Source organism: Amphibalanus amphitrite, unplaced genomic scaffold, assembly GCF_019059575.1.
Source record: "Amphibalanus amphitrite isolate SeventyFive unplaced genomic scaffold, NRLGWU_Aamphi_draft 001291F_arrow, whole genome shotgun sequence".
Lineage (NCBI taxonomy): Eukaryota > Metazoa > Arthropoda > Thecostraca > Balanomorpha > Balanidae > Amphibalanus > Amphibalanus amphitrite.
Genome location: NW_024882784.1, coordinates 163,880 through 191,486, shown reverse-complemented (window position 1 = coordinate 191,486; position 27,607 = coordinate 163,880). Strand labels below are relative to the sequence as shown.

The 27,607-nt window shown below is 47.9% G+C and overlaps 3 protein-coding genes across 4 annotated transcripts; all 3 read left to right on the top strand.

Annotated features, from left to right (window-relative positions):
- The first annotated feature begins 650 nt into the window (after window positions 1–650).
- LOC122371906 (Golgi-specific brefeldin A-resistance guanine nucleotide exchange factor 1-like) lies at window positions 651–7,732 on the top strand. 2 transcript variants are annotated; one of them, XM_043348678.1, is made up of 9 exons: window positions 654–813; window positions 1,535–1,780; window positions 2,562–2,657; window positions 3,041–3,247; window positions 3,751–3,916; window positions 4,168–4,450; window positions 4,937–5,352; window positions 5,585–5,693; window positions 6,459–7,732. In XM_043348678.1, the coding sequence occupies exons 2-8, from the start codon at window positions 1,547–1,549 to the stop codon at window positions 5,641–5,643; spliced, it is 1,461 nt and encodes a 486-aa protein (XP_043204613.1). In that variant the 5' UTR covers window positions 654–813; window positions 1,535–1,546; the 3' UTR covers window positions 5,644–5,693; window positions 6,459–7,732. The 2 variants fall into 2 exon arrangements, with proteins under 2 accessions (XP_043204612.1, XP_043204613.1); XM_043348677.1 differs by having other exon boundaries at window positions 651–813; window positions 4,937–5,693.
- Window positions 7,733–9,032: 1,300 nt separating this feature from the next.
- On the top strand, window positions 9,033–23,084 carry LOC122371902 (peroxisomal sarcosine oxidase-like). Its single transcript, XM_043348672.1, has 8 exons — window positions 9,033–9,179; window positions 10,489–10,605; window positions 11,234–11,382; window positions 14,246–14,792; window positions 17,089–17,238; window positions 17,826–17,901; window positions 18,469–19,174; window positions 22,873–23,084. Exons 2-7 carry the CDS (start codon window positions 10,489–10,491, stop codon window positions 18,594–18,596), a joined length of 1,167 nt encoding a protein of 388 aa, XP_043204607.1. The 5' UTR covers window positions 9,033–9,179; the 3' UTR covers window positions 18,597–19,174; window positions 22,873–23,084.
- A 664-nt stretch (window positions 23,085–23,748) lies between these two features.
- Window positions 23,749–27,607, top strand: LOC122371903 (proliferating cell nuclear antigen-like). The gene is made up of 5 exons (XM_043348673.1): window positions 23,749–24,411; window positions 24,897–25,062; window positions 25,646–25,790; window positions 26,253–26,392; window positions 26,811–27,607. The coding sequence occupies exons 1-5, from the start codon at window positions 24,191–24,193 to the stop codon at window positions 26,919–26,921; spliced, it is 783 nt and encodes a 260-aa protein (XP_043204608.1). The 5' UTR covers window positions 23,749–24,190; the 3' UTR covers window positions 26,922–27,607.

The window sequence follows — 27,607 nt, the reverse complement described above, 5'->3', positions numbered from 1 at the left end:
TATGTGGAGGCTAGTCTGCACGGCAGAGAGAGGCAGCAACAGCAGGGAGGACGGTAAGAGAGAGGGAGAGAGAGGAGGGAGGGAGGGAGGGAGGGAGGGAGGGAGGGAGGGAGGGAGGGAGGGAGGGAAGTGGGAAAGGTAGGGAAGAGGAAATGAATGGAAGAAGGGAAGGAGCGAAAATGGGGGAGGAGAGTAATAGTGGGTTTGGAATTGTTTGTGACTTGAGTGGTAAGAGACAAAATAATGAGAAAGAAAGAACCTACAGAGGAAAAGGAATAGAGAAAGAGTGAAGAGAAAGAGAGAGAGTGTGATAGAAGTGAAGAAATTAGAATCACCTGAATAGGTTTTTGTAAAGCAGCCACGGGCTGTTAAAAGCTACAGCAATATGATACGCCATATTTTTGTTGTCATTTCATTATCGATGTTATTGTTTGCCACGATGTTATTGCCTATTGGACTGTTTGCCATGATTTTATCGACCATAGCTGAACATGGACAACGCAATCTTTATCCTATGCCACGATGATGCTTAGTGTTTACCATAATATTAGTGACCAGAACTAAACATGAACAACGCAAACTACATTCCCTAACTCAACAACGTAATCTACACTCCCTAACCCACCCCTTTCCCCGTTCATCAGCTCTACCACCACCTCCACCACCGGTTCATCCGCGGGTCGCCGGCGCCGGGTCCGTCGTCGGGACGAGGGTCGCCACCAGACCGGTGCGGGACACTCCAGGGAGTATGACGCGGATGAGAGTGATTCCGAGGTGGAACTGCCGGCCGGGTACCACCAGATCGCCATTCAGGTATTGAGGAATGGTGGGAGATCGCGTGGGGAATTTTGTTAGATTGTATGGGGATGTTGATAGATTTGAAGTGGAGATGTGGCTAGATTGAGCCAGAGACGTTCTAGATAAGAGTGGAGTTGTCGGTAGAGTGAGAGTGAAGTGGAGATGCAGCTACATAGATTAGGTGAAAACTGAAGATATCGCTACATACATACGGATCGGATGCCACGTCAATGCACATTAGGCTAATGCCTGAAACAGACTCTTTCCGCAGTCAGGAAATCGGATGCGAGAGCCTATTCAAATACATGGAAGCACGCTCGCATCAATCGCACGCACCTCCCGGATGCGATTGATGCGAGAATAATTATAATGTATTTGAATAGGCTCTCGCATGCGATTTCCTGAACGCCGAGTCTGTTTCAGCCTTAAGATATAGATTTTCTTTGAATGAGGCCATGTGTTGTTAACCATTTACGTTTTTAGGCAATATTATGTAGAAGTTTGAAGCTAGTTTGAGGTAATAAACATTGCCCATTTAACAGCAAACTGCCAATTTGGTAGTTCATAGTCTGAAGATATCGCATCAATTTTTGTCTTGTGTAACGGTTTCCGATGCTTAGTGTTGAAAGCGTAGCTCGTATAAGGTACATTAAATGGATTGCTGCAATCGTATCATTCTTCCATCAGTATTCCAGGAGCTCACCTTCCATCTAACTTCTCCTTTCTCTCTTCCCAGCTTCTGGATCTGATGCACACGCTCCACACGCGTGCCGCTCATATCTTCGGCTGGTTCGGAACACCAACCACTCCGAGTGGATCCAGCGGCGGGAGCTTTGAGCGCAAACTGGACCCACAACACTCCCAGCAAGGACAGAGCGAGCAAGGACAGGATGGAGAAGATGCCGTGGATAGTCTATGGGAGGCGGGCTGGTGTCCTCTCCTACAGGGCATCGCTCGACTGTGCTGTGACTCCCGGAAACAGGTGGGTACGACGATTCAATGGAAAACACAATTTAACGAATAGTGTTGTCTATTTCAAACAACCTGCGATTACATGCTAGGAAGTGAATCGATGAGATATGTGTGTTGGCGTTGGTGGTCGGACATGACCTCCATGGGGTTTATGGTGACATTTGGTGATCTGCTATGACCTTTGGTAGCCATTGTTCTGACCTGCCATGACCGACCGTAGTCACCGTTTGATAATCTTTGACGAGCCAGCTTGACCTTTGGCTGGCTTGACCTTTGGTTCACGTTTGATGACTCCTGTGCCCCCAGTAACTCGAAACGATCATTGATAACTTGTAATATTGACCTATGTCGTGACCCTGCCTTTTGTAGCCCACCATAGCTTTTGTTGACCCGTACTATGACTCCATAATGACTCTTTGAATAATCAATCATGACCCTACACGACCTGGAATACCTTTGGTGAACTGTCAGGGCCCATGACAACCGTGAGATGACCTGACACGATTCTTACTGACTAGGTGACGCTGTCTCAACCCAACCTTGACCGTTGTTTGATCTGTGCTGACCCCTCCCCCTCTTTCTCTCTCTCTTTCTCTCTCTCTCTCTCTCTCTCTCTCTCTCTCTCTCTCTCTCTCTCTCTCTCTCTCTCTCTCTCTCTCTCTCTCTCTCTCTCTCTCTCTCTCTCTCTCTCTCTCTCGACTGTTGTTTGACCTGTGCTGACCCCGCTCTCCGCCCCTCTCTCGACTCTTGTTTGACCTGTGCTGACCCCTCTCTCCCCTCTTTCCTCTCAGGTACGCGCCAGTGCGGTGACCTACCTGCAGCGGTCTCTCCTGGTACACGATCTGCAGGCCCTCTCTCCAGCCGAGTGGGAGGCCTGCTTCCACAAGGTAACTAACCGACTTCAATCCCCTTTCGCGATGTGAATTTACCAGACTACAATCCCCTTTCGCGAATGTGAATTTACCCGATCATAATCCCCTTTCCCGAATGTGAATTACCGTGCAACTGTTACCACCAAGGGCACTTGACTTCAATTATCCCCCGACAGATAATCATTTTCGACTTAAACTTTTTACCGATTATTGCCGTTAAAGAAAAATCAAGGCTATTTGGGGTCGGGAAGAAGGCGTCGAGGTTTATGTTGTGGCCCACTTAATACATAAATCTCAATCAGAAGTAAAGTTGTTCTCTGATTCATTGTCCACTGTGAGATTCCCAAAGTGTTGTTTCCCGTACGTTAACACCCCCCCCCCCCCTCCCCTCTCTACAGGTGTTGTTCCCACTGCTCGCCAAGCTCCTGGAGCCCTCCACGGCGGCTGGAATGGAGGAGACCCGTATGAGAGCGGCGACTCTCCTCTGTAAGGTGTTCCTGCAGCACCTGACGCCTCTGCTGTCCCTGCCGACATTCACCGCACTGTGGCTGACGATACTGGATTTTATGGACAAATATCTGCAGGCCGATAGAGCCGATCTGCTGGTAAGAGGGGGAGGGAGGGAGGGAAAGAGAGAGAGAGGGAGAGAGAGAGAGAGGGGGGTGATAAAGGAAAGAGTCCGGAAAGGGTGACGGATGAATTTATGTCTTGTTAGATTAACTCTCATGCAGTTATTCATTCTGATTTTACTTTTTCTCAGCAAGAGGTGATCATGAAGTTTTACCATTCATTTGGCTTTTCATTCATTCATTCAGTCATTCATTTACGCTCTTTCGTTTGTAATCATCTCGAGGCGATCCCGGAGTGTAACAATTCATTCATTCATTCATTCATCTATTCATTCTTGTATTCTATCACTGCTGTTTTGCTTTCATCACAAAACGATCCCGGAGTCTTAACTCTTAAACCATCTATCAATCAATTTATTTATTCATTCATTCATTCATTCATTCATTCATTCATTCATTCATTTATTCATTCATTCATTCAGTCATTCATTCATTCATTCATTCATTCATTTATACTGTTTCTCTTCTCTCTTTTTCAGCACGAGGCGATCCCGGAGTCAATGAAGAACATGCTGTTGGTGATGGAGACTGCCGGCATCTTCCACAGCGCCGAGGGCTACAGCGAGCTGTGGGCCATCACCTGGGACAGGATAGACACCTTCCTGCCGTCACTGAGGGAGCAGGTCTTCAGTAATCATCCACCGAGTGAGTCTGTGGGTTTTACGAGGATAGTATGGGGTTTACGGGGATAGTGTGGGGGTTTACGGGGATAGTATGGGGTTTTACAGGGATATCTGTCATTCTTGCATGTGTCACTGAAGGAACGAGGTCTTCACAAAATAAATCATCCTCCAATAAACATTAGTGAATACCAATAAGCATCAATAAATGACTCTTGTTAACCTCACCTCTATACTCGGTACACCATTATTATCCCACCGTCTCCCTGCCCTCAGGTGAGATCAACAAGTCATCCCACGCCTCAGCTGCGCCTGGGCCGGCCCAGGAGTCGTCCCGGCCCGCCCCTCCAGCCGCCGTCCCCACTGGCACTGCCGCGGGCTCCGCTTCCACTGGAGGAGCCCCAGCTAGTGTCACCACTGGTGCTGGCGGTGGTGCTAGTGCTAGCACTGGAGGTCTGGCTGGTGCTGCGGCTGGTGCGGCTGGTGTTACTGGTGTTGGAGGAACAGTCGGCACGGCGGAGACGACAGTGGCCAGCATGAGAGAGATCAGACCGGCAAGGTGAGGATTGATGTCGAAATGGAGATGAGATTCAACGTAGTTAAAAAGGGTTTGAATTACATGGGCTAGGATGTGGTTCGATAATCTGATAGGTCTAAGGTGAACCTCAATGATTTATTAATGGACCTGAACAATTTATGTCGTGCTTCCGTGATTCAAGTTCCATGTTATAATTTGATGACGAGTACATTTGGCATACATGGGGCTTCAAAGGTTTCAGAAATGCGATGACTTTAAATGGACCTCATCATTGCGGCGGACTTAGACGGATTCATTAATTTGTTGGGTTTGGACTGAATGGAACAAATGGTGGGGTGGACTGAGACCCTATAATGGGCTTTGACTATCAATCTTACACGATTATCTTAAAATATATGTGTCGTGTCGCCTGTCACTTTATTTGCACTTTCGTTTGGCTACGGAATGTTGACCAGTTATGTGAGGCCTCATTCTGACATTCTGCCCTTTCTCTCTCCCCTTTCTCAGTCCGCTGCACCACGAGGAGCTGATGACGTCAGCTCCCAGTATCATCCTTGGACCACCTCTCCCCTCGCCCTCCCCTGCTCTCTCCGCCCCCTCCCCCTTTGCTCCACCCAGTGCCCCAGCCCCGGTCTCCCTTGTTTCCCTCACCTCCCACCCTCCCACGGCGGGGCCCGTTTTCCTCCAACCCCTCCCACCAACCGGCTCTGGACATAGTTTAGTAGGAGGTATCACCAAGACCGGAGCTATACCTGGTGTCGCCTTGGCCGCACCGGTTCCTGCCTCAAATCCTACTCCGGCTCCTACTCCGGCTCAGGCTTTGGCTGGTGCAAATCAGAGTCCGGGATCGAATCCTGTCCAGGCTTCGGCTTTGAGTCAGGGAGGCCCGGCTTCCAGCCCTGGCAGCGGATCGACTCATAAAGGTATGAGTTATGAGCCTGGGGTTGGTGGGGCTTCGAGTGGTAGCGTGGCATCGCCTGTTGTTATTCCTGGGCTAGCTGCGTCGGTTCCTTCTCTCTCTGCAATTCCTCTTTCCACTCTACCTACTGGTCCTCTTCCCTCTCTTCCTTCAGTCCCTCTTCCCGCCTCCTCCCCCGTCCCCTCTGCCTCGCTCCCAACCTCTGCCTCCTCTCCAAACCATCCTCTACCCGACAGCTCATCGCTGCAGACGCCAGCGGCGACGGACGCCAGTGACGTCACGCAGCAGGGTGTGACGTCATCGGAGGCGGGCGGTCTGCCGGTGTTTAGGATGGAGGCCGCAGAGGTGAGGATATAGAGATGTGGGTCGGGGTTACATTTATCATCCTATATGAGGATATTTGTAACTTTGTGTAGAATACGATAGCAGGAATGAATGATGGTTGTTTTCTCGCAAAAAATATTACATAGTTAGCGTATACAGAAGATTATTTCCTTTAGATGGGATGAGATATAAATTGCCATTAATACATACTTTACGGTGCGTTCACTGGAGATTAACCGTGCGTTAATTCGAAGGTAGCCGTGCACCAATTTAAATTGGTGCACGCTCGTGCAGTGATGACTTTCTCAACTGAAGTTTTTCGGAAGGGTCATTGACTTTATTCTAAGAATTCCCATAAAAGGCCCTTTTAGTGTCATCGACTAAGTTAAATTTTAATTCAAATTCGCACCGTTAAGCATGTATTAATTAGTTTAACACATGGTTTCCGTGCATAAATGGTTTTAACGCACTCGTGGATGGAATGGAGCACTTGTGTGTTAATGCACTCGTTTCACTCGTGCATTAACACACTCGTGCTCCAATCCATCCACGTCGTGCGTTAAAACCATTTACACACGGGAAACCATGTGTTAATATATATTGGCAACGGCAATAAATGCGAACAAATATTTCGTATGAAGCGCCAATCTAGCGGTTTGTTTCTATGGTAAAATGCTAATGAAATTTTCATGTTTGATAATCAGTAATAAGTTTTTGATCCCGCAATGTCTGAATAAGGTTTCTATGTCTATGGTTTTCGCTTATGGCATCCATTATTCGTTGCAGGGCTCGGACTTTCTGGGGCATTGAACGAGACGAGCCTGACATCTATGGAATGGTTTTCGAACTACTAGTTAATTGACGGCCGCCAGGATCGCCAACATCAATCTACAATGTCCTCTGAAAGCTCGAAGTCAAAGACCGAATATTTGTGAAGATTGGTTGGTTTTCTGATTTAGGTATACTGCTATAAGAACGAAATAGCATATGCAAGGAGTGAAATGCTTCTAATGATCACCTAAACAGCTGGTTTGTTCAAAGGTGGCTTAGTTGTCAGAAACGTGTACAATATCGCAAAATGTTTCGTTCGTTCAACAAATTCGCACGGAACGCATCAGCTATATAGAAGACGTATTGACGGGTTCGAAGTTCGAACTGTACACCGGGCTTGCCATGCCCAACCCAAGTCGTGGTGGTTCGAGAGTACACAGGGTGCAAGATGGCCAACAGAGGCATTGGCATGGCAACAGCTGAAATATTTTTTTGTGGGTTGTGGGTTCAAACACTTGGCGAAATGTTTGGTGGAAGGTCTGTAAAATGTGAACTAACATTTCCATTCGGGAAATTCCATGATGGGATTTTAGAGGTATCTGGACATCGCTAGGTTCGAAGCTTTGATGGAATTGACTACAGGGCTAAACGTGCAGAATATTTGTCCCATGGTTTAGCAGCCTTAAATTAAGATATAGCTAACAGTCATTGTACATAATTTAAGTAAAAAGCTGACGTTTCGCAAGAGACGTCACCTATTTTAATTTATTGCACCGTCATATATGTGTGCTCGTGTCTGTGTCACATTGAGTGGTTCACGCACGATGTGATTGTTATTACTGCACAGCACTTTGTTGTCTACGGGGCAATTCAATTCGACGAATCACCTATCAGATATAGTCCCGTGACCCGTACAGCCCAGCTACGTAAGGCCTGCAGCGATGGAAAAAATACGGTCAATTTTCTGTTTGTTCGTATGGAATGATCACTTGCATCGTCAGCTGATCGCCTTAGTTCTGGATGGCGATACCGCTTATGTTGTTCTCTTCCGCCGTGGAATGGGAACTGTGTCAGCTGAGTTAGATCCGATACCACTACGGTTTACGTAGTTCTCGTCTAGGTTGGGGGTGCATTGATGTCCCGAGTTGTATCCAAGCGTGTTTGCTTTAGCTTGTTGGCGTTTGTGTGTGCGTGTGTGTTTGTGTGGATGTGTTTGCGATGTCGTTAAATCTATAAATATTTTATTCGTGGTGGAAGAAAAAGGGTGATAAATAAACGAACGGCGTTTATATGTTTTTATCAGGGGGAAGGTAAAAATGGAAAGGAAGCTGAAGAGACTCAGGGAAAAATAAATTGGTTCATCATAGACACGTTGTATCATTTTCAACTAAATATAAACGTTTCCGAGAGGCCTTGGTGTTGCCTCTTTGACCTGACCTGGCCTTAGTTGACCACCCAAGTTGTCCTCCAAAGACAGCATATAATTGGAAGCGGCTTCATATGGTAAATACGATGGTGTCAATTGTCAGTCATTGCTTTGAGGCTACATATGGGAAATTACTCACTAAACACGGACTCCGTGTCATACTAAACATCCATCACCTATGGGTGTTCGACCTCAGACCTCAAAGGTCACTGCATCACCTGAAACCTTCATATTGTGTACCATCAAGCACGTCTCGAAATGGTGCAAACGCCTGTTTTCTGGTCAAAGCTGGCAATGAACTGGCCGATGCTGCCGCGAGGCGTGCTATGTCAGCTTTGTGCACTCGCCGTTTTCCTCTGCCGGCGCGGGATCTTTTCCACGCCGTCAGTCGTTTTTTGCAGTCCCAGTGGCAGCAGGCATGGGAGGCACAGCTGAGCAGTAAGCTCAGGGAGATCAAGCCGGCTCTAAGTCGCTGGGAATCCAGCTCGCGCAGGAGCAGAAAGGAGGAAGTTGCCCTTTGCAGGCTCCGCATTGGGCACACCTTCGCTACTCACGGCTATCTGCTGCGCGGTGAAGAAAGACCGAACTGCACCCACTGTGGGGAGCAGCTCTCAGTGGCCCATGTACTGCTGACGTGCCGCCGGCTTGCCGCGATGCGGTCACACCACCTCGGGCATCTTGCGCCCACAGTGACTCTCTTAGATCTTCTCTCAGAAAACTCGCGCTGGATCCATAACGGTAGCATATTTTCCTTTATCTGTGCAGCCAATTTCCCCGTTACTTTCCTTTCCTAAGCATAACACGTAAATAAGTAAGTAATTAGAGACGTAATTCAAATATATGTTATGGGCGCAAAATGACCTCGTAGTCGGCGCGCCCCTAACCCCCAACAAACAAACAAACTGGTCAAAGCTCTCGCTCAGCGGTAAAACGGCGAGGGTTGGACCGGTATCACCCATAGGCGTAAAAAACATGATTGGTTAGGCTACGGTAAATCTACCAAACCCAGACCTCGAGATCCTCCATCAACCCTTTTTACTAAAACGGTCACAGCGAACCGCCAAACCTTCGTCCGTCTATAAGCATGACTTTGACATTTGACTAGTCAGCTGTCTGCTTGACGTTCGAGGTTCGAACCTCTGTTTATTATTATATGCCTGGTAACCTTGGTTTATATTAGCTCTCGGGACGTAAGTCTCATGGGAGATAGCGAGTCAGTATAGGCGGTGTATAGGCGTATCTCTGGACGTGCATCGAGATATCAAGGCTTTGAAGTGTTCAAGGCAATCGAGGTTTTCGAGGGATTTAAGGTGAGTATAGTGGTGTGATTGCCCGTATTTTACCTGTCGTGTCTGTCATAGGCCTGCCATAGACGTGTTATGTCATGTGTGCATGTTACGGGTCTCTTATAGGTCTGTCGGGTCTGCCATAGCCCAGGGGTCTGTTGGGGTCAGTCATGGGTCTTTCTTTCATGGTCCTGTGGCAGGTGTGTCAAAATCTGCACGTGTCCGTTTGTGTTGTGTGATCCGATTCCTGACTCAGAGCTCCCTACCGATCCGGTAAGAACCGGTTATAGCCGGAATGATCTGGATACTGAGACGTTTACCCGTCGTAAGCCAGGGGTGGTCGTAGGTGTAGGGCTGCGGAGTCGATGGGTTGTCAATAACTCTGACTTCGACATCGACCCCGGCTTCCGAAAATCAGCTCCGACTCCGACTCCGGGCAGAACTGTTGACTCCAACCGACTTATACTCCGACTACAACTGCCCAGCCCTGGTAGGTCTTTGGAGTCGATGAATTCTCGGTGACTCCGATTCCGACTCCTGCTTGCAAAATCGATTTCGACTCCGATTCCGACTCTGGTCATAACTGCCGACTCGGAGCGAATCCGACTCCAACTCTGCAGCCCTACGTAGGTCCACCCAAAATTTGTCATTGATCTATCGTTATGTCTGTCAGGCGTCAGCTCTTCGTATCTGATAGATTTCGGGTCCCCTGGCTAACTTATGATCCGCTGTAACTTGTAGCTCAATTGCCCTACACACTGAGACGTTTGCCATAGCAGTCGTCTCCCAATCTCAGCAATTGTGTCAAAAGTCTGTCATAGGTTCATCGTTGTTTTTCATAGATCTTTCATGAGCCTGTCGTAGTTCTTTCGTATCTGAGAGATCACCGACCGAAGCCGACTATGATTCTGTAATCTGCATTCAGCTTCAAGCAAGACACGAGCGATTAACGTTGGGTCGCTTTTCAGTCTCCCGTGAGTCATCTTACCGGCACTGACCAGTGTGGGTGTGTTATAGGTCCGTCACAATCATGTCATGTTTGTGACAGATCTGTTTTGGGCCTATTATATGTCTGCCCATAGATAACAGTAGAACTGTTTTCTATTCTAGTTACTGTTAACTATGTTATCGATGTTATGTTACCTATGTTATCTATGTTATGTTATCCATCTATGTTACCTATCTATGTTACGTTATCTATCTATGTTAGGCTATCTATGTTATCTATCTATGTTATGTTATCTATGTTATCTATGTTCTACTGTTATCTATCGGTCTGTTATATCTGACAGATGTCTGACCCGCCGGGCTACGTGTCTGTCACATCTGACAGATGTCCGACCCACCGGCTGATTATGATCGTGTGGTGATCGGTGCGGGCATCATCGGCTCCTGCACCGCCTACCAGTTGCTGAAGGCCGGACATCGGCGTGTGCTGCTTATTGATCAGGTTAGCGACATACTGACTTCAACTATAATGGTGCATACTGAACTGACTTCAACTAGGAGTATGCTTCCAGGCACGTAGCCAGGATTTTGCTCAGGGAGGGGCCACAGATCGCGGCCTAGTGTCGTACCCCCTCCCAAAAGGAAAACTTCTCGGATTTGGCACACTTTTGGGGGCATGCAGTTGCTTCTATTTATCTTTATTTTTTTTTCGCCTTCAGGGGGGCCATGGCCGCCGTGCTCCCCCCCCCCCCCCTGGCTACGTCCACGGCTTCAGTCAACTACATACCATTAAATGTCCCCTGAAGGGGTAGAACATGTTCGATCCATCTAGGTTTGTCAACCGTGAACTCTGTCCAACTCTGTTCTATTTTCAATTTCATCCACCGTCTTGTATAATTCGTCAACATCATTGTCACCTTACGAGCCCCCTCTCCCCACCCTCTCTCTCTCTCTCTCTCTCTCTCTCTCTCTCTCTCTCTCTCTCTCTCTCTCTCTCTCTCTCTCTCTCTCTCTCTCTCTCTCTCTCTCTCTCTCTTCTCTCTCTCTCTCCTGGTGTGTCCTGTTCTGTTCTGGTCTGTTCTTTTCTGTTCTGTTCTGTTCTGTTCTGTTCTGTTCTGCTCTATTTTCAGTTTCCACTGCCCCACTCCCGTGGTAGCTCGCACGGACAGAGCCGTATTATACGGACTGCCTACGGCGATGTGGAGCAGGCTAACATGGCCCGAAGGACCCGTCTGCTCTGGAGAGATCTGGAACAGAGTGCCGGCGAGACGCTCTGCGTGTGAGCTATGACGGAATTTTTTATATTTATTTGGGGCCGTTATTGTCTTGGTAAAACGGTTCTTTTATTTATTCAATTCATCAATCATGCATTTATTCCACAGACCACACTCATTATAGGAACCTCGCAAGTCATGCAATCTTAGATAAAAGAAAATGTTTACCTACTGATGAAGTACTAAGTGACACAGGGGTGTCGATTTTTCAAAATGGTTGGGGGTGCTCAACCCCTGCACCGGGTGAAAGATTGCAGCTTTGCCATGGGGCACAACCGTATAGGGTTGGTTATCCCCATAAGGTACTGAATACTGATAATGCCGAGATTTCCACTAATATTTCCCAAGGGCAGAACGTTCTTCTTGAAAATCATTCCGCTCGCCCTAGTACTTGGCTACCTTATTACATAAACATCTTTCCGAAAAAGTCGTATATTTGCCGGCAGTATGGCAGCAGCCCCGGCACCTCTGTTAAAAGGTGACAGAAACCGATGACGGCGATTAGCACCGGTGCAGCAGTCGCTGCGGTCCGCAGGGGCGGACATTGCGCGGAGACAACGGTAGCTACGATGCTCTGGCAGTAATTAGACGATCACAATAATCGCTGAAAAAATGAAAGGTGATCGCATTTGGATATTTACAGGTTTACGATTTTCCTCAGTGGCGTAGCCAGGTGGGCCCGTGAGGCACGTGCCCCCCCCCCCCTCCATCAGGTTCAGGGTCCCCTCGGGTTATTCGGGCCTGAGGGGCCCTGCGGCGCCAATTGGCCGATAAGGGTCCATGTTGACCATATTTGGACTCAGAAGGGCCCCACAGGGCTCGTAAAAACACCTCATGGGTCCACAAGTATCAACAATAAGATCTCCATAAGGGCCCAAGCCAGCCTCTGAGGGCCCCTTACCGGCCTCGGAGGGCCACTTGCCGGACTCTGGGGGTCCTAAGCGGCCTATTCCCAGCCAGCAAATTTGGCCTTGGCCGTAACTGGTTTTACTCTGGATAGCTCAGGCATTTGCTCCGGCTAAAGTACGGGCAAGGTCTGGGGCTCTACTGGAGCTGACACGATCCCGGAGCTCGCCCGCACCACAGCCGGACTTATGCCGCATCAGCCGTGCCGTACAACCTCCACCGTACTTCAGCCACAGTAAGCCAGAGCAGCTATGAGGCAGCCGGACTGGTCGTAAGGGAGCCGGACTTGAGCCGTGGCAGGGAGCCGGACTTGAGCCAGACTTGGCGGTCCGGAACCATACCAACCCGGGAGCGCTACGGCCAAGACTGGCTAACCGGAATAGAGCCGTATCGACCCAAACCCCGGCTCTGACGGCGTTCCTTTTATACCGGCCCGAGTCTGGCATGTCGGAGTTGCCGGGGCAAAACGGACTTGCGCCGAACCAAATTGCTGGCTGGGTTAGGGGGCTCTGGGAGCTCTCTGGGAGCTCCACACCCGCCTGTAATAGCCCCACACCTATTTCTCTGAGGGCCCCTATAACGGCGACTGTGAGGGCCCTCACCGGCGCCTCTGAGCGCCACACCGGCGTCTCTGAGGGCCCCACACCCCTAACTCTGAGGCCCCACACCAATGCATTTAAAAACCCCACATGGGCGGTTCTGAGGGCCCTTGTCAGTTATCAGCGACCCTGACGGTCCCACACAGGTGACTCGGAGGGTCCCAGCGGCGTCTGAGAGCGCCATGCCGGTCTCTGAGAACCCCACAAGGCTCCTGATGGCACCGGTGACCTCTTGATATCTTCTTGTCGGCCTATGAAGGGTCCGTTCCGTAACAGCAGTTCTGAGGGCCACACGCGCGCCTGTGATGGCCCTAAACCAGTGTCTCTGAGAGCCCCCACAACGGCGCCTGTGAGGGCCATACATTGCCATATCTGAGGGCCCCACATAGTGCCTCTTAAGGCCCTATATCGGCGGCTTTGAGGGCCCAACATCGTCGCTTCTGAAGGCCCCACAAGTGCACATGTGATGGCCACCCACCGGTGACATTTGAAGGCCCCACACCGGCGACTCTGAGGGCCCCATCGGCATCTGAGCCCGTGCCGGTCTCTAGAGACGACCCCACAGGGTTTCTGAAGGTACCACCGGCCTCTGATGGCACTTTGCCGGCCTCTGAGGGCCCGTCGCCGGTCTCTGGAGCCCCCTGCCGGCTTGTAAAGGGTACACGCCATCAGCTCTAGGGGTCCGACACCCGTCTACGACGGACCCACACCAGTGTCTTTGTAACTTAACGTCTTTTTACGCCCTTCTTCTTAAGACTAACTTTTACTTTCTTTACATCTTTACTTCATGCATTGTAAATTGCGTAATTGTTTTATTTTTAGTAGTGAAAGATTGCGGAACCAATTATTTTCCTCAAGCAGAGTTAGTGGGAGTTTTTGAGGGACCAAATCATTGGGGATGCTAAACTGGAACATTTGGGGGTGCCCGGAAAACCATTGGGGGTGCTCATTTGAGCATTGGGGGTGCTGCAGCACCCCCAAAGGTATACAAATCGACACCCATGAAGTGACATCATAATTCATAAGTAGGAATAACTATAAATAATAAGTAATAACGTACGACTAACATATAATTAAGTGATATATAAGTTATGTCGTACGAATAAAGAAAACTCAACTGAACATAAACTGACCAGCTGTTGATAACAAAGGTCAGCTTTTGCTAGCAATGAATTGATTATACGTCAATAGATATTTCTAGTTTCTACCCTTTGATGAAGACTACAGATGAGCAAGGGTGACAACAGAACCAAAATCCAATCGAAGGTAGATTTGAGTAAGGTAAACAGAACACTAAGCTCCACCTCTCATCGCCGCAACCGCCCGCTTGTATTTGCAAAACGTGTCCCCGTTTTGCCCACAGCGACTGCCCTTTGTTGCTCGTAGCGGCCGCTTCACACCGTGACGAATTCAACACGTACGTCAGCTGTATATCCAACCAAACAATCTACCAAGGCGATCAACTAGCCCGCCTTCTACCAGCCGCGGCCTTTCCTGACGGCTATACAGGAGGTTTGGACGATTCAGCCGGGCTATTACGAGCAGATCGCTGTCTTCTAGCCGTACGGCGTCTGTTTGTTTCAAATGGTGGTATAATCCGTGATGGAACTCCAGTGACTGCTATCACACCGGTTGAGGGAACTGCTGGAGAAATTCTGCGCCTGGAAGGACCCTCTGTCACCTGTCGAGGTCTGGTAGTCTGCGCAGGAGCCTGGGCGGCTAGACTTCTATCCCCTCTGGGTCTTCCTCGTCTGGTCAGCACTCTTCGCCCGGAGAAAGTGGCAGTCACGTACTGGAAAGTGAAGCCCGGATACACTGTGCCTCTGGCGGGGATCGATTTAACTGGTGTTGGTCAACAGAATGGGCACTTCTACTGGCTACCTGCTCTGGAGTACCCCGGTTTGGTCAAGGTGGGTAACCAGACGGGGCTGGGGGCTCGGTATAGGCTCGATATGGGCTGTCATTAGTTTTGCTAAGAGCTGATAAATTCGTTAGACGAAAATGGTCCACAATTCATGTGATTGATTAACTAAAACATTCGTGTGCTGCTCAGCAAATATGATTGTACAGGACATCTTTAAAATTGTAATTCTTTTATACACCAGTAAAACGCCTTTTGGGCGAAGAACGAGCGAGCGAGATAGTGAGCCCTGCACGTGCGGAAGGGCGAGAGGGTACTTCCAACGGGCTTGTGCAAAGCACCCTTCTAACCGGTCGCTAGCGGTGTGCCAAATTTGAACGCAATCGGCCCAGCCGTTCCTGAGATCTGGAAGCGGCATTCCGCACGTGCGCACGTGCAAACGGGGTCCAAAATGACTTTTGCACGGCACCCTACTAACCGGTCCCCAACCGTGTACCAAATTTGAGCGCAATCGGCCCAGCTGTTCTCGAGATCTGGAAACGCCCCCTGCACGTGCGCACGTGCAGTAGCACCCTAACCGCAACACATGGGCATGCATTGCCTGGTGGGTGCCTACCTGTATGCCAAGTTTCAGCGAAATCGCCCCAGTAATTACCGAGTTACTGAAATGGGAACAAACTTGTCACCTCTCATTGTTGTATTTTGCACGTGCAGTGGGGGTCACTCACATAGATCAAGAGTATCCGACCTTTGGTAGAAGGGATGCAGCTACCCTATAAAAATGACCGCAAGACAATCTCTCAAGCCGCTGCTGAGATATGGGCCTCTCAAAATCATTACTTTCGCAAAACTGCTTGAACACCCTTGACTTTTCACGTGGCACGTGCCACGACGGTCACTGAGATGTATCAAAAGTAGTCAATAACGGGGTAGAAGGGATGGGGCTACCCAGCAAAAAAGACCGCAGGCCATTCGGTGCAGCGGTTGCTGAGATATAAGCCTCTCAAAACCGTTACAGGCCGGGCCGGGCCGGGCCGCTCATACTGAGATTTTCCGTTATATTGAAGACTCGCTTCGCTCGCTGCGCTCGCTCGCTCGTAATTACAGCTGTCTCTGAGTGTCTCTGAGTGTCTCACGCTTCCTTTCGAAATACTTCATTTACTTCGGTTTATTGACCAAACATCAAATGAACAGTTGTTTGTCAGTTGTTACCGTTTACGGGCACGTTCCAAAGTAAAACGGAGCCCAAAGTAACAACATATCTTCTCAGATGTAGCCTGTCAGCTTTCACCGCTTATGCCTCGGGCACAGTCCAAAATAAAACGAAGCACAAAATATGATATAGGAGCTCGGCTACTAGTGATGTCAATCGGATTCCAACTTTTTGGTGTGCCGATAGGCGATACCAAACCGATACCAACTTGTCATTTGGTATTTCAAACCTTATGCATGTGGTATTTTGTTGATTTAAGGAAGCATCACTTATGTATAAGATACTCCGAATCTGGTGAAAAGTTGTATTTCTATCAGTTTTACTATTGGGTTTGGTTTTCGGTATTTTCCTATTGTTTCGGTTGGTTTGGTTCGGTACCGGTTTCCAAATTTTCCGTATTTGACATCACTATCAGCTACCACCTCACCACACACCTGGACCTCCACCCTACGTCCCATCTCTTTTCGTCCGAAGCACCTATTCAACCAACCAACCAACCAAATCAAGGCAACCAACCAACCAACCAACCAAGGAACTCCAAACAAACAAACCATCTCTTTTCACCGCACATTCCGGCAGCTCTGTTACGTCATGTCGGGTCCATTCCGGCAGCTCTGTTACCATGTCGGGGTCCATTCCGGCAGCTCTGTTACCATGTCGGGGTCCATTCCGGCAGCTCTGTTACCATGTCGGGGTCCATTCCGGCAGCTCTGTTACCATGTCGGGGTCCATTCCGGCAGCTCTGTTACCATGTCGGGGTCCATTCCGGCAGCTCTGTTACCATGTCGGGGCCCATTCCGGCAGCTCTGTTACCATATGTCGGGGTCCATTCCGGCAGCTCTAGCTGTTACCATGCCGGGGTCCATTCCGGCAGCTCTGTTACCATGTCGGGGTCCATTCCGGCAGCTCTGTTACCATGTCGGGGTCCATTCCGGCAGCTCTAGCTGTTACCATGCCGGGTTCCATTCCGGCAGCTCTGTTACCATGTCGGGGTCCATTCCGGCAGCTCTGTTACCATGTCGGGGTCCATTCCGGCAGTTCTGTTACCATGTTGGGTCCATTCCGGCAGCTCTGTTACCATGTCGGGTCCATTCCGGCAGCTCTGTTACCATGTCGGGGTCCATTCCGGCAGCTCTGCTACCATGTCGGGGTGCCGTGCGACCCTGATCGCCGTGATACGGTCCGTATGGACGGAGTACTGCAGACGACCAAGGAGTACGTGGCCAGGACCTTCCCGGGTCTGGAGCCGGAGCCGGCCATAGTCGAGACGTGCATGTATACGGTACGTTAACGACCAACGTCCCACAGCTATAGTCTGGCAAACCTAAGAAAGAACGGAGTTAAAGCGCCTGAATCACTTTGCACGTGTTTTGATTACTTGAAATCAAGGTTGAAATGTATGGGTCGGAAAATTTTGTGTGAAAAGTTGTGGCAGAAAATATGCTCTCACAATATAAATGCACATGCATCAACGGCCGCAGCACTTTCAATCCATTCTTTCTTAGGCTTGCCAGACTATATGTGCAATCGGTATGCTATAAAATATTCCCTCGGGCTTCGGAAAAGAGCGCGGGAGTGTTTCTTATATCTGGAAAATGTTAATTATTGAAGCATAGAAAACAGCTTCATATTTGACACGAATAGTGTTGTAGATAACATGGAAATGCCACTTATGTAACATTGATATAACGCATTAATATTCGATTTGATATGACTTTTAGATGTCTAATTAAGTCATGCTGCTGATATGAAACTAAACAAGCGTCTGTAACAACTCCTATAAGTTGCCTCCTAACGGGTTTCTCCGTAATTACAAGCCTTATTTCTCCATGAAATAGTTCTCTGGTGAAGCTGTGGCGTCTCTTTCAGGTGACTCCGGACGAGCGCTGTATCCTGGATGTCCACCCGCGGTACCCCAACATCGCCTACGCCGCCGGAATGTCAGGTGAGCCTCGGGGTAGTCAGAGTCGGAGTAGTCGGTAGGGTAGTCAGAGTCGGAGTAGTCGCAAGTCAGAGTCGGAGTAGTCGGTAGTCAGAGTCGGAGTAGTCGGTAGTCAGAGTCGGAGTAGTCGGTAGTCAGAGTCGGAGTAGTCGGTAGTCAGAGTCGGAGTAGTCGGTAGTCAGAGTCGGAGTAGTCGGAAGTCAGAGTCGGAGTTGTCGGTAGTCAGAGTCGGAGTAGTCGGAAGTCAGAGTCGGAGTAGTCGGAAGTCAGAGTAGTCGCCCCGGGAAGTCGAAATACCTAGGTCAGAGTCAGAGTGCAGCCGAGAGTTTGCAGTCGGGAGTCCAGTCAATAAAAGTGTAGTCAATTTGCAGTAGTCAAGTAGATGTTAATCGGTCGGCTGGTGGCTCCGTGAAGCAAAAAACGCGCAAACGTACTCTGCGTAGTGCAAGGGCTCAGTAACCAACCATTTAGCTCTCTCGAACTAAATACGTTGAAAAATGGCAGTTATTCGTGTTACCGGCTACAAACACTAGATGATATCTGACATATGTCTCTCTTTTTTCCTTCCAGGTCAGGGCTTCAAGATGGGCCCAGTATTCGCTGAGGTCCTTCAGCAGCTCGTGGATGGTCAGAAGAGCCAGTTTGACCTGACCACCTTCTCCGCGGAGAGGTTCTCAGCTGATGTCTCCCATCTCTAAACTCGACGAGGGTCTCGACGCTCGAGGAGTTCTCAACTGGGATAGCTCACTTCTAGACTTCTAGTTTCAAAGCTAGTTTCAAGGGACTGATGAAGGCTGCACGACGGTTTTAAATCGACGCGGCTCGAACGAGATTCTCAACCGGGATGTCCTATCTCCAGTGTAGATGCTGCGCTCATTGGAGAATGGAAAGGTTCTCAGATTGTCTCTCACCTCTAGCATCTACACGGTCCACCTAGAGTGATTCTCAACGGCGGTCTCTAAAGATTGCCGCGATCGATGGGCTACGCCAATCTAACGCTGCCGTCTAAAGCTAACGCTGTTAGACACTGCCAAGCATCAATCTATGTATACACCCGTTGTCCAGGTTATGTTTTATTGTATAGTCGACTACATAAATCATAATGATGTTCCACTTTTCACAGGCAATTATTTGCCTGGAGTGGTAGGCTGTGCCGCATCACACGGGCTGAGTTCACAAATTAATTGCGTGATAAACGGCACAACTTAGCGCTCCAGTCAACTGATAGCTTCTGAGGAGTGGAACGTCATTCTGTAGTCGACTATATCTACGGCTTGTACACTGTAAAAAAAGATTAGCACCCCGGTGTGCTAGTCGGATGCTGCGGTTCTGGAACAAGAGCCCTGGGTGCTTAACCTGCACTTAAAATGTTCTACATTTAGCAGTCTAAGACTCTTAGGTACTTGTCTAAGCTCCGAAATTGACAATTTGCCCGCACTTGAAGCACTTCCCTGCTTCAAGGGTGCTTGGAATAGCACCAACGCACGGACGGTGCTAATCTAAGCATCAGTTTTAAGCACCATGATCAAACTTCAGAGCTGATGAAAGCACCCAAAATATGCTTCATCGATTTTGGCGGGAACATCGCATCCGTTCGGTGCTAATTCGTTTGCTTGTTCAGCATCTGGGTGCTTACGTCGTACGAAAAAAAGCAGCGAATTCAGAAAGCGCGCGGGATTCGCGACGCCATTTGCATTTGTCAAGTCAGTTGTGCGGGAGCGCTCGGCCGGGTTGGTTGGTCCATGTGCGTGCGGTCAGTGATAGAAACAGTGATGGTGTTGGTCGTTTGTAGGCGAATACGGGTATTCGTGAGTAACAATACTGAAGTGGGTGTCGTCTTAACTGAAATGAAGACCGAGTCTGAAATCTGAAACGGAGCATCAATGGAGGAGCTGCGTGGGAACTTTCCAGCCTTGTCGGAGTGCTAAGGTGGGCTTGCACTGACCTGCTGTCGTGCTATGAATAATAATTATGGATGTAATTCCACACCTTTTTAGGGTTGATAAGGCAAAGTTTTGTCGACATTTTACCAGATAGGCGACAGATCACTGATGGCTAATGAAATGAATTATAATCTTTACAGTGAAAGAGACAGTGCAGACTGCAGAATGCAGATGGCATATTTTTCCATTTATCTATTACGGGCATGGTTGACGGCAGACGAGGCTGTTCATGGCGGCGGCCGCAGCCTGTATAGCGGCGCCGATATGTTGTGATTTATCAGCTTATGTTATAATGCCAGGGGAGCGGCCCTGTGGCACTGTTCGCATGGACGTGCTGATATTCTGTTTTTTTTTTTAATTTGTAAAAAGGTAGGGGAAGTTGGGGCAATGCCGGAGTTGGGGCAAAGCCGAAATTCGAGATATTTCGAAAACCGTAAGACATGGATGCCACCTGTCAGTGATGCTCTGAAGCTTAAGTGACTACAATTATCGCATGTTTGTTACGAGTCGTCATTCGGAATACTTCGACTGTGAGGGCGCCAAGAGCGTTTTCAAGGTACGTTTCCCTTGTACTACATGCGCCTTTGAAGCTGCATTTTTTACTCATTATGCTACCGTTTGTCTGGCCAATTCGGTCAAGTAATCTTTAGCATGTCTTTGCATAAGTGTGCTGCCTATTTGAAATTTATACAGCACGTTGAAAAGTTATGGGCCTGCAAATGAAAGTATGGCTGGCTGGGGTAATGCCGAAAACGTGCGATTACGCACGTGTTAAAAGCACGCTACGTGGACTTTACTGCTGTAGAATAGCAACGCGTATTTTTAGTCACACAAATTACACTTTCAACCGACACAACGGCCTGTTACCTATAAGGAATGATTTACCTGGCATTTTCTTATTATATCACACAATTATAACTTCCAGTGTGCACCGCGTCCTCAAGCTCTTGAAACGTGTGTCAGCTTTGATGAATTCTGGATAAAGTTTGAGATAAAATGGCAAAACATCAATGTCGGGATTCCCCGTAGATCATTTCTCCCATTTTCGGCTTTCCCCGCAGTCCGGGGCAACGCCGAAAAAGTCACTTCTTTGATATTTTTAGTTTGTGCGCTTAACGGTATGCGAATTCATCAAATGCGCCTGGTATGTTTGAAAGGCAAAAGACTGGCCTCTCGAATGACGCCAACAAGAATAGCGTATGTTGTCTACCTTGCGTGCTACGGGCGTCAGAAAAAAAGTCTTCGGCGTTCCCCCAACTTCCCCTACTTTGTGATTAAGAAGTTTACGCTTGTGCTTAAATTTAACTCTAATAACCGTCATTCGTCATGTCCATTACCATAAATAAACGACAAACAACTAAACAACTAAACGTGTTTGCAGCATGAGGTAGGCATTAACCCTATTCCTGGCGGGCTCCGCCGGGACAAGAAACTGGCGGGGGGGGGGGGGGCCGATTCGGCCCCCCCCTGAGATCTCGAGAACGAAGCAAGATAGCGACAAGCGGTAAACGGCATCGGATACGCACGGCCAAGATCTACAATTTTTACGAAGGTCATTTTCAGGTCAGGTCAAAGATGACGTCACAGGGGTCGAAAAAGTCAAAATGGCGGCACTAGATATGGAGAGAGTTTTTCTCGAATAACTTTCGAATTAGTCAAGATAGGAACAAACTAAGGGCATCATCGTGATCCTCTCGTCAATCCGCATCGAATGATATATATGTTGACCTCGAAAGGTCAAGGTCAAAGGTTGACCTCAGGTCACGTGACCTCGAGGTCATCATGTATATCATTCGATGCGTCTTGACGAGCTGAACACAATGAGACCATCCACGCGTCTGTAGCTTGTTCATGTACGGAGTTATTGGCCAAAAACCTTTGGTGACCTTTGATGACGTCACATGACCTCACAGCTGCCCAACAGCAAAACAGACCTCAAGGTAGTGAAGGTTGATCGTATATGAAGTCATGTATGGTATATGGGGCCATTCCGACCCGTTTTAGTGGTAAAAACAGGGAGTTGATTTTTCCCCCATTGACTTATAATGGGGAGGTCGCGAAATTGACCTGACCTTAGGTCACCGATATCAAAATTCCGAGATATACAAATTGCACATACTGGTACCCTAACTAAACCCTGAAGAGAAGAAATTGATCGGTCAAAAACTCTAGCTCTGGCGTGATTGCAAACTTTTCTGAGGTAGCCTCACCAAACCGCCTCTGGTGACCTGACCTGAGGTCAGATCAACTCAAAATTTTCAGACATGTTGCGTAGAAGCCTTTTAAGAAAAGTCAGAAAATTTGAGCTTCCTAGCTCAACGCGTTTGGGAGATATAACCAAAAAACCTCAAGGGGGGGCTCCTGAGGCCCCCCCCCCCCCCCCGCCAGGAATAGGGTTAAGAATCGCAATGTTCCTTTCGATTTAGCTCGGCTCCCGGCCGGCGGCTACGTCCCTCGCCGCCACTCTTCAAAATGCGTCTAAGTTTTCTCCGCTCCGAATAAAAGTCCCGGCCTCCGCCAGAGGCTCGAGAAGGTCGGTGTCAAGTACCCATGTGCTTAGCACGTGCTTACGCTGTAGCACCATACGGCAGTAAGCACCCACTAGGAGCTGAAAATTGAACTCGGCACATTTTTGGGTGCTAGACGCATGCTAGGGTGCTTCGGTGCCAATGTTAGCACCCGAGCTCTTAATGAAGCACCCTTTGGGTGCGTGAATTTAGCACCAAAGCACCAAAACGGTGCTAGTGCTAGCACCTATTTAGCACCTATGGCTCTTAATGAAGCACCCTTTGGGTGCGTGAATTTAGCACCAAAGCACCAAAACGGTGCTAGTGCTAGCACCTATTTAGCACCTATGGCTCTGAACTAAGCACTCTTTGGAGTGTAAGTTGAGCACCAAGATGGTGCTAATGCTAGCATCTAGGGCTCTTGAGTAAGCATCATTTGGGGCATACATTAAGCACCAACAGGGTACTGAAAATTGAACTCTGACTTATGACCCAAAGGGTGCTAATCTTTTTTTACAGTGTAGGTATGTGCTGTGAGCCAAACGGCATAGGGTCGGAATTCAAAGAGTGCAAGGTGATTCCATAATCCATTGGATGTTTATACACTTGTGCACCAATTAGGTGATATAACTGGTGGTAACTAATACGGGCAATGGGATAGGCGCGGGACAGGTGGTATAGTGATTAAAGTCGATTGAATTGCTGTGGTTTAGAGCAAATACACGATTGAAGTTGATCATCTTTTCGAAAGAGGCGGAATGAATGAAACATATTGATAGGACACTAAAAACATATTCGGAAGACTTTGAAGGGATAAATCAGCAGTTTTCTGTTCAAAACCTCAGTCTTCACAATTTCGCACCATCATCGGTTGTGAAGCAACAGGGGCTCCGCCACAATCTCAGAGTGGGGGGACGACCCAAAATGCACACATTCGAATCAGACTGCATTACATAAGTGAAATTACGGGGGGGGGGGGCAGACGCCGCAAGCCCCCTCCCCTGGTGGCGGAGCCCTTACATGTAAAAGCATTTAAATTGAATGACAGCGGCATGAAAGCATAATCTAGTCGTCGAAATTTCGAAGAGTTCCAGACTGCAGCCGTCGGCCAAATCGCCCCCTTATTTTTCGAGGCAGCGTACATCTAATGCTGGTAAAGAAAAAAAGCGTGCTGAAAAGTCGCTATACCCACAGCCTTTATATCTATTCGAAGTGGTAACGCAATAAAAACAGTAATGTGATAAAATATCGGAGTTGGCGTGACTATCTATAAGTATCTCGGCCGCAACCACAATCCACATGCAAAAATGGAAAGAAGAAGAATGGAACGGGATATTTTAGTTGTCCCCAGTTTGACAGACAATACAAATATCTCAATCCGTAGAATGCAAGTAGAATCCGATTACGGGTGCTGATTGGCTGTTCTCGACAAGGTCATTGATACCGAGGACGGTAGAAATAATTGTCTTTAGATTACTCATGCTGTTAGGCGTCGACGGCTTGCTTAGATATTATATTCTACATAGCATGATATTTTTTTTTCTTTTAAGCTGCTCATTCTGAAGTTTGTTCAATAGCCAACAAACATCACCGCAATCCTTGCCGCAAGCTGTTTTACACGAATCAACTGACAACTTTACATCTGCTAGCAGAAACTGATAATGTTTTGAACACATAATCTGGCGCATTTACTGGCGCCAAAACTTGTGTACTAGACGATTGGCGCCAGCCGCGTCCATTCGCGCGCTTCTTGTCACATTGTGCGGCCGCGTGCCTCACTTCTCCCGATTTACAATATTCTCAGATTTTGTCCATCAACCCTCACCCCACCCAGCCGCCAACATGTTTGAAGCGCGTCTCGCCAAGGGTGCCATCTTCAAGAAGATCTTAGAGGCGGTGAAGGATCTGCTCACAGAGGCCTCCTGGGACTGTGGTGATATGGGCATCACCCTGCAGGCCATGGACAACGCTCATGTCTCGCTCGTCTCCCTCAACCTCAGATCTGACGGCTTTGACAAGTACAGATGTGACCGCAACCTCACCATGGGCATGAACCTCGGAAGGTAAGATGCTTGAAATGATTTTAGTTTTGTTGGCGTTCATCACGCTGTAAGTGTAGATTGATCAGAGGTGTGGAAGTTATAGCTGTTTTTGTTCATTTAGAGGCATTGCCATTTATTGAAAGAACTTCATTTTTGAATTTTATCTAGCACTGGAAGAAGCAATGATATTTGAAGTGTGAATATGTTGGACCTAAGTCATAGGCGGCGGAAAGGGGAAGGCACCTGGGCACTGTGCCCCCCTTTGCTTTTGGCATTTTAACATTAGTTCTATGGGCGTTGCATGGAAAGAATGGGACCAAAAGTCAACAGTGCCCCCCTTAATTGAAGGTGTTCTGCTGCTACTGACTGAAGTGCTGTTTCTTTGCAATTATGATGTGGCTTTGATTAGTCATGTGTATTCAACTGTTAGCTTTTTAATTAAGCAATTTAGAATCCATACTCTGGTCAGTCAAACATTTGGTGACAGCTATTTTTCATTCTTTCAGCATGTCCAAGATTCTCAAGTGTGCAGGAAATGATGACATTGTCACAATCCGTGCCCAGGACAACCCAGACACAGTCACCTTTGTCTTTGAGTCAGAAAATGGCGAGAAACAGTCTGACTATGAGATGAAGCTTATGAGTCTGGACCTGGAGCATCTTCAGATTCCTGTGAGTCTTTTTATTCTCTGTTGTGTATGTTTTGTGATATTGATTGAGAGTGGATCACCTCTTCTCTGTTAACTGTTTTGTTAAATTGCTTTTTAGGGGAAAGCTTTAATAGATTCAGTTCAAATATGTAAATTGGAGGAGTAACTGAGCCAAAATCCGTGCTCAGCAGAGCCTGTGCATGCTGATCAGAACCAGACAGTCAGATCTACTCAACTGGCTTTCTGTTGGCTGCAGCTGCTTCTCATAGCAGTCCATGGATTGTCAGAAATTTTAGAGTCCATATTAGTCTGACACTGCAAATATCCTCTTGAAATAAGCAAAAGGCATGCTAGGTGAATTACTTAGAAAACTGGTGAGCATTCAATAGACTTATCAGATTGAAAAAAAATGCTCAAAATTATTTTGTGACTTGTTTGAGCAAAAAGAGTTATTTGTCATGACACTCATAAATATCCATAATATCAGTACGGGAGACAGAGCATGCGCATGATGTGCACAGCTTGTTCTAAGAACCCATAAATTATCCCAACAACCTCGGTGTTATGACCGCTGACTAATAAAGCCTCTGTATTTCTGACTGCAGGAGACTGAGTACGCCTGTGTGGTGAAGATGCCGGCTGGAGAGTTCGCTCGCATCTGCCGGGACCTGAGTCAGTTCGGTGACTCGATAGTCATTAGCTGCAGCAAACAGGGAGTCAAGTTCTCCGCATCGGGTGATATCGGCTCAGGTAGGTCAATTCAAAGCGGAGAAAATCGTAATTGGCCCGTGAATGTACAAAGGATAGGCAAATTAAAAATAATGTGAAAACATTTATGAAGTTAGCTTCTTTGGAAGCTCCAATGAGGGGAGTGGATATGACAAGTGGTGATGGCTGGAACATTTTGGTGTTGGATAATGAAGGTCTGTAATCTCACTTTTCATTCATTTTTTTTCACTCACTTAAATAGTTTTTGTTGATGGCTTTTTAGCTTTGGCCTTTGCATCTGTATTTGGCCATACCTATAATTAACAAAAAATCGTGGACTTTTTCCTGATTTGTTCTAGAGCTTTTAGATGAAACTGACAAAGATGCTCGTGTTTATGAGTTCCGTGATTATTTGCGTCATAGAGGACGTTTCAAAGGAAACCAATAAAGATGCACGCGTTTTATGAATCCCGTGGCTATTTTCTTCATCGACCTCTCTTCCAGCGAACGTAAAGCTGGCGCAGTCCTCCAATGTGGACAAGGAGGAGGAGGCAGTCACGATCGAGATGCAGGAACCGGTCTCCTTTACCTACGCCTGCCGCTACCTCAACTTCTTCACCAAGGCCACGCCTCTCTCAGCGCAGGTAGGTGACATGCTTATTATGCATACATGTTTTGTTTTTTTAGCCCATTCGTTGGCTTACGTTTCTGGTCATTTGAACGATCCGGGAATAATTATGCAATGAAAAGATAACTATGCGTGTAGATGCCGTACCTGCCATTTGACGACCATAGAGACGAAATATCTCCCGACGAAATATCTCGCATTACTATTAGTTGAGTTACAGTGGTGAGTTTCAGCAAGGCATCATGCTACCTAAGTATTTTTTACCCTAAAATGACTCATATTTCACTGGTCCCGATGCACCCGTTGCCAGCATTGTCATGCAATTCAGTTACTACTAAAGCTTTTGATCCCTGAAACGAATAGCATTGCGACATTAGTTTTGCGCCATCAGCCTCTCTTGTAGACGGTTGGCTTACTCCGTTTTTTTTTTCTAGGTGAAGCTTTCGATGTCTCCCGAGTACCCCCTCATGGTAGAGTACGCCATCGATGACATCGGTCAGATCCGCTACTTCCTCGCACCAAAAATAGAGGACGACGACAACTAAACAGCACGAGCGTTGTCGACGAATGAAAAAGATCAACCACTTGTGTACAGGACGATAGCTAAACGCCCGGCGACGCCATGGAAACGGAGTGCATTGGCCATCGCAGAGGGTGATGTGTAGTTCACCAGGTGGCCGATAGGTGGCTACGGTTTCTGCGCTGCTAGTTCATCCGTTTGACGAAAGATGGCTCTGCCGATCTGTGTCTAGTGTTTTCTGTGCATTCACTAGCGGCGTTGTACATTTTTGTGGCCGTGGCCGATTTGTTCACAACTTAGGTCGTGTTTCGTCATCTTTTAGGCGTCTTGCCCTTGTCTCGAAGTTTCCAGTCGTGTTGTGTCTGAAGGCTTCTCTTGACTGGTTTAACGTTGGTACCTGACAATGCCTACAATTGGCCCGAGGAAAAGTTGTCCATTCATGGATCTGAGACTATCCGTTCATTTCATTTCTTATAGCCTCATGCATACGATCACGTTGTTTCGTGTTGTATATTTAAAACGTTTGCTCACGAGAAGAAATGTGTCTTTGCTTATGGCGTCCAGTTTCGAGCAATTTTCGTCAGTTCCACCTAAACACCCTAGTTATATTGTGCGCTAAGGTCTCAACTAATGCCGCTCTCGTCTGTGTTGGATTGCTGCTCTCGTCTGTGTTGGATAACATGTTGGAGGCTGAATACACCTTTTGTACAA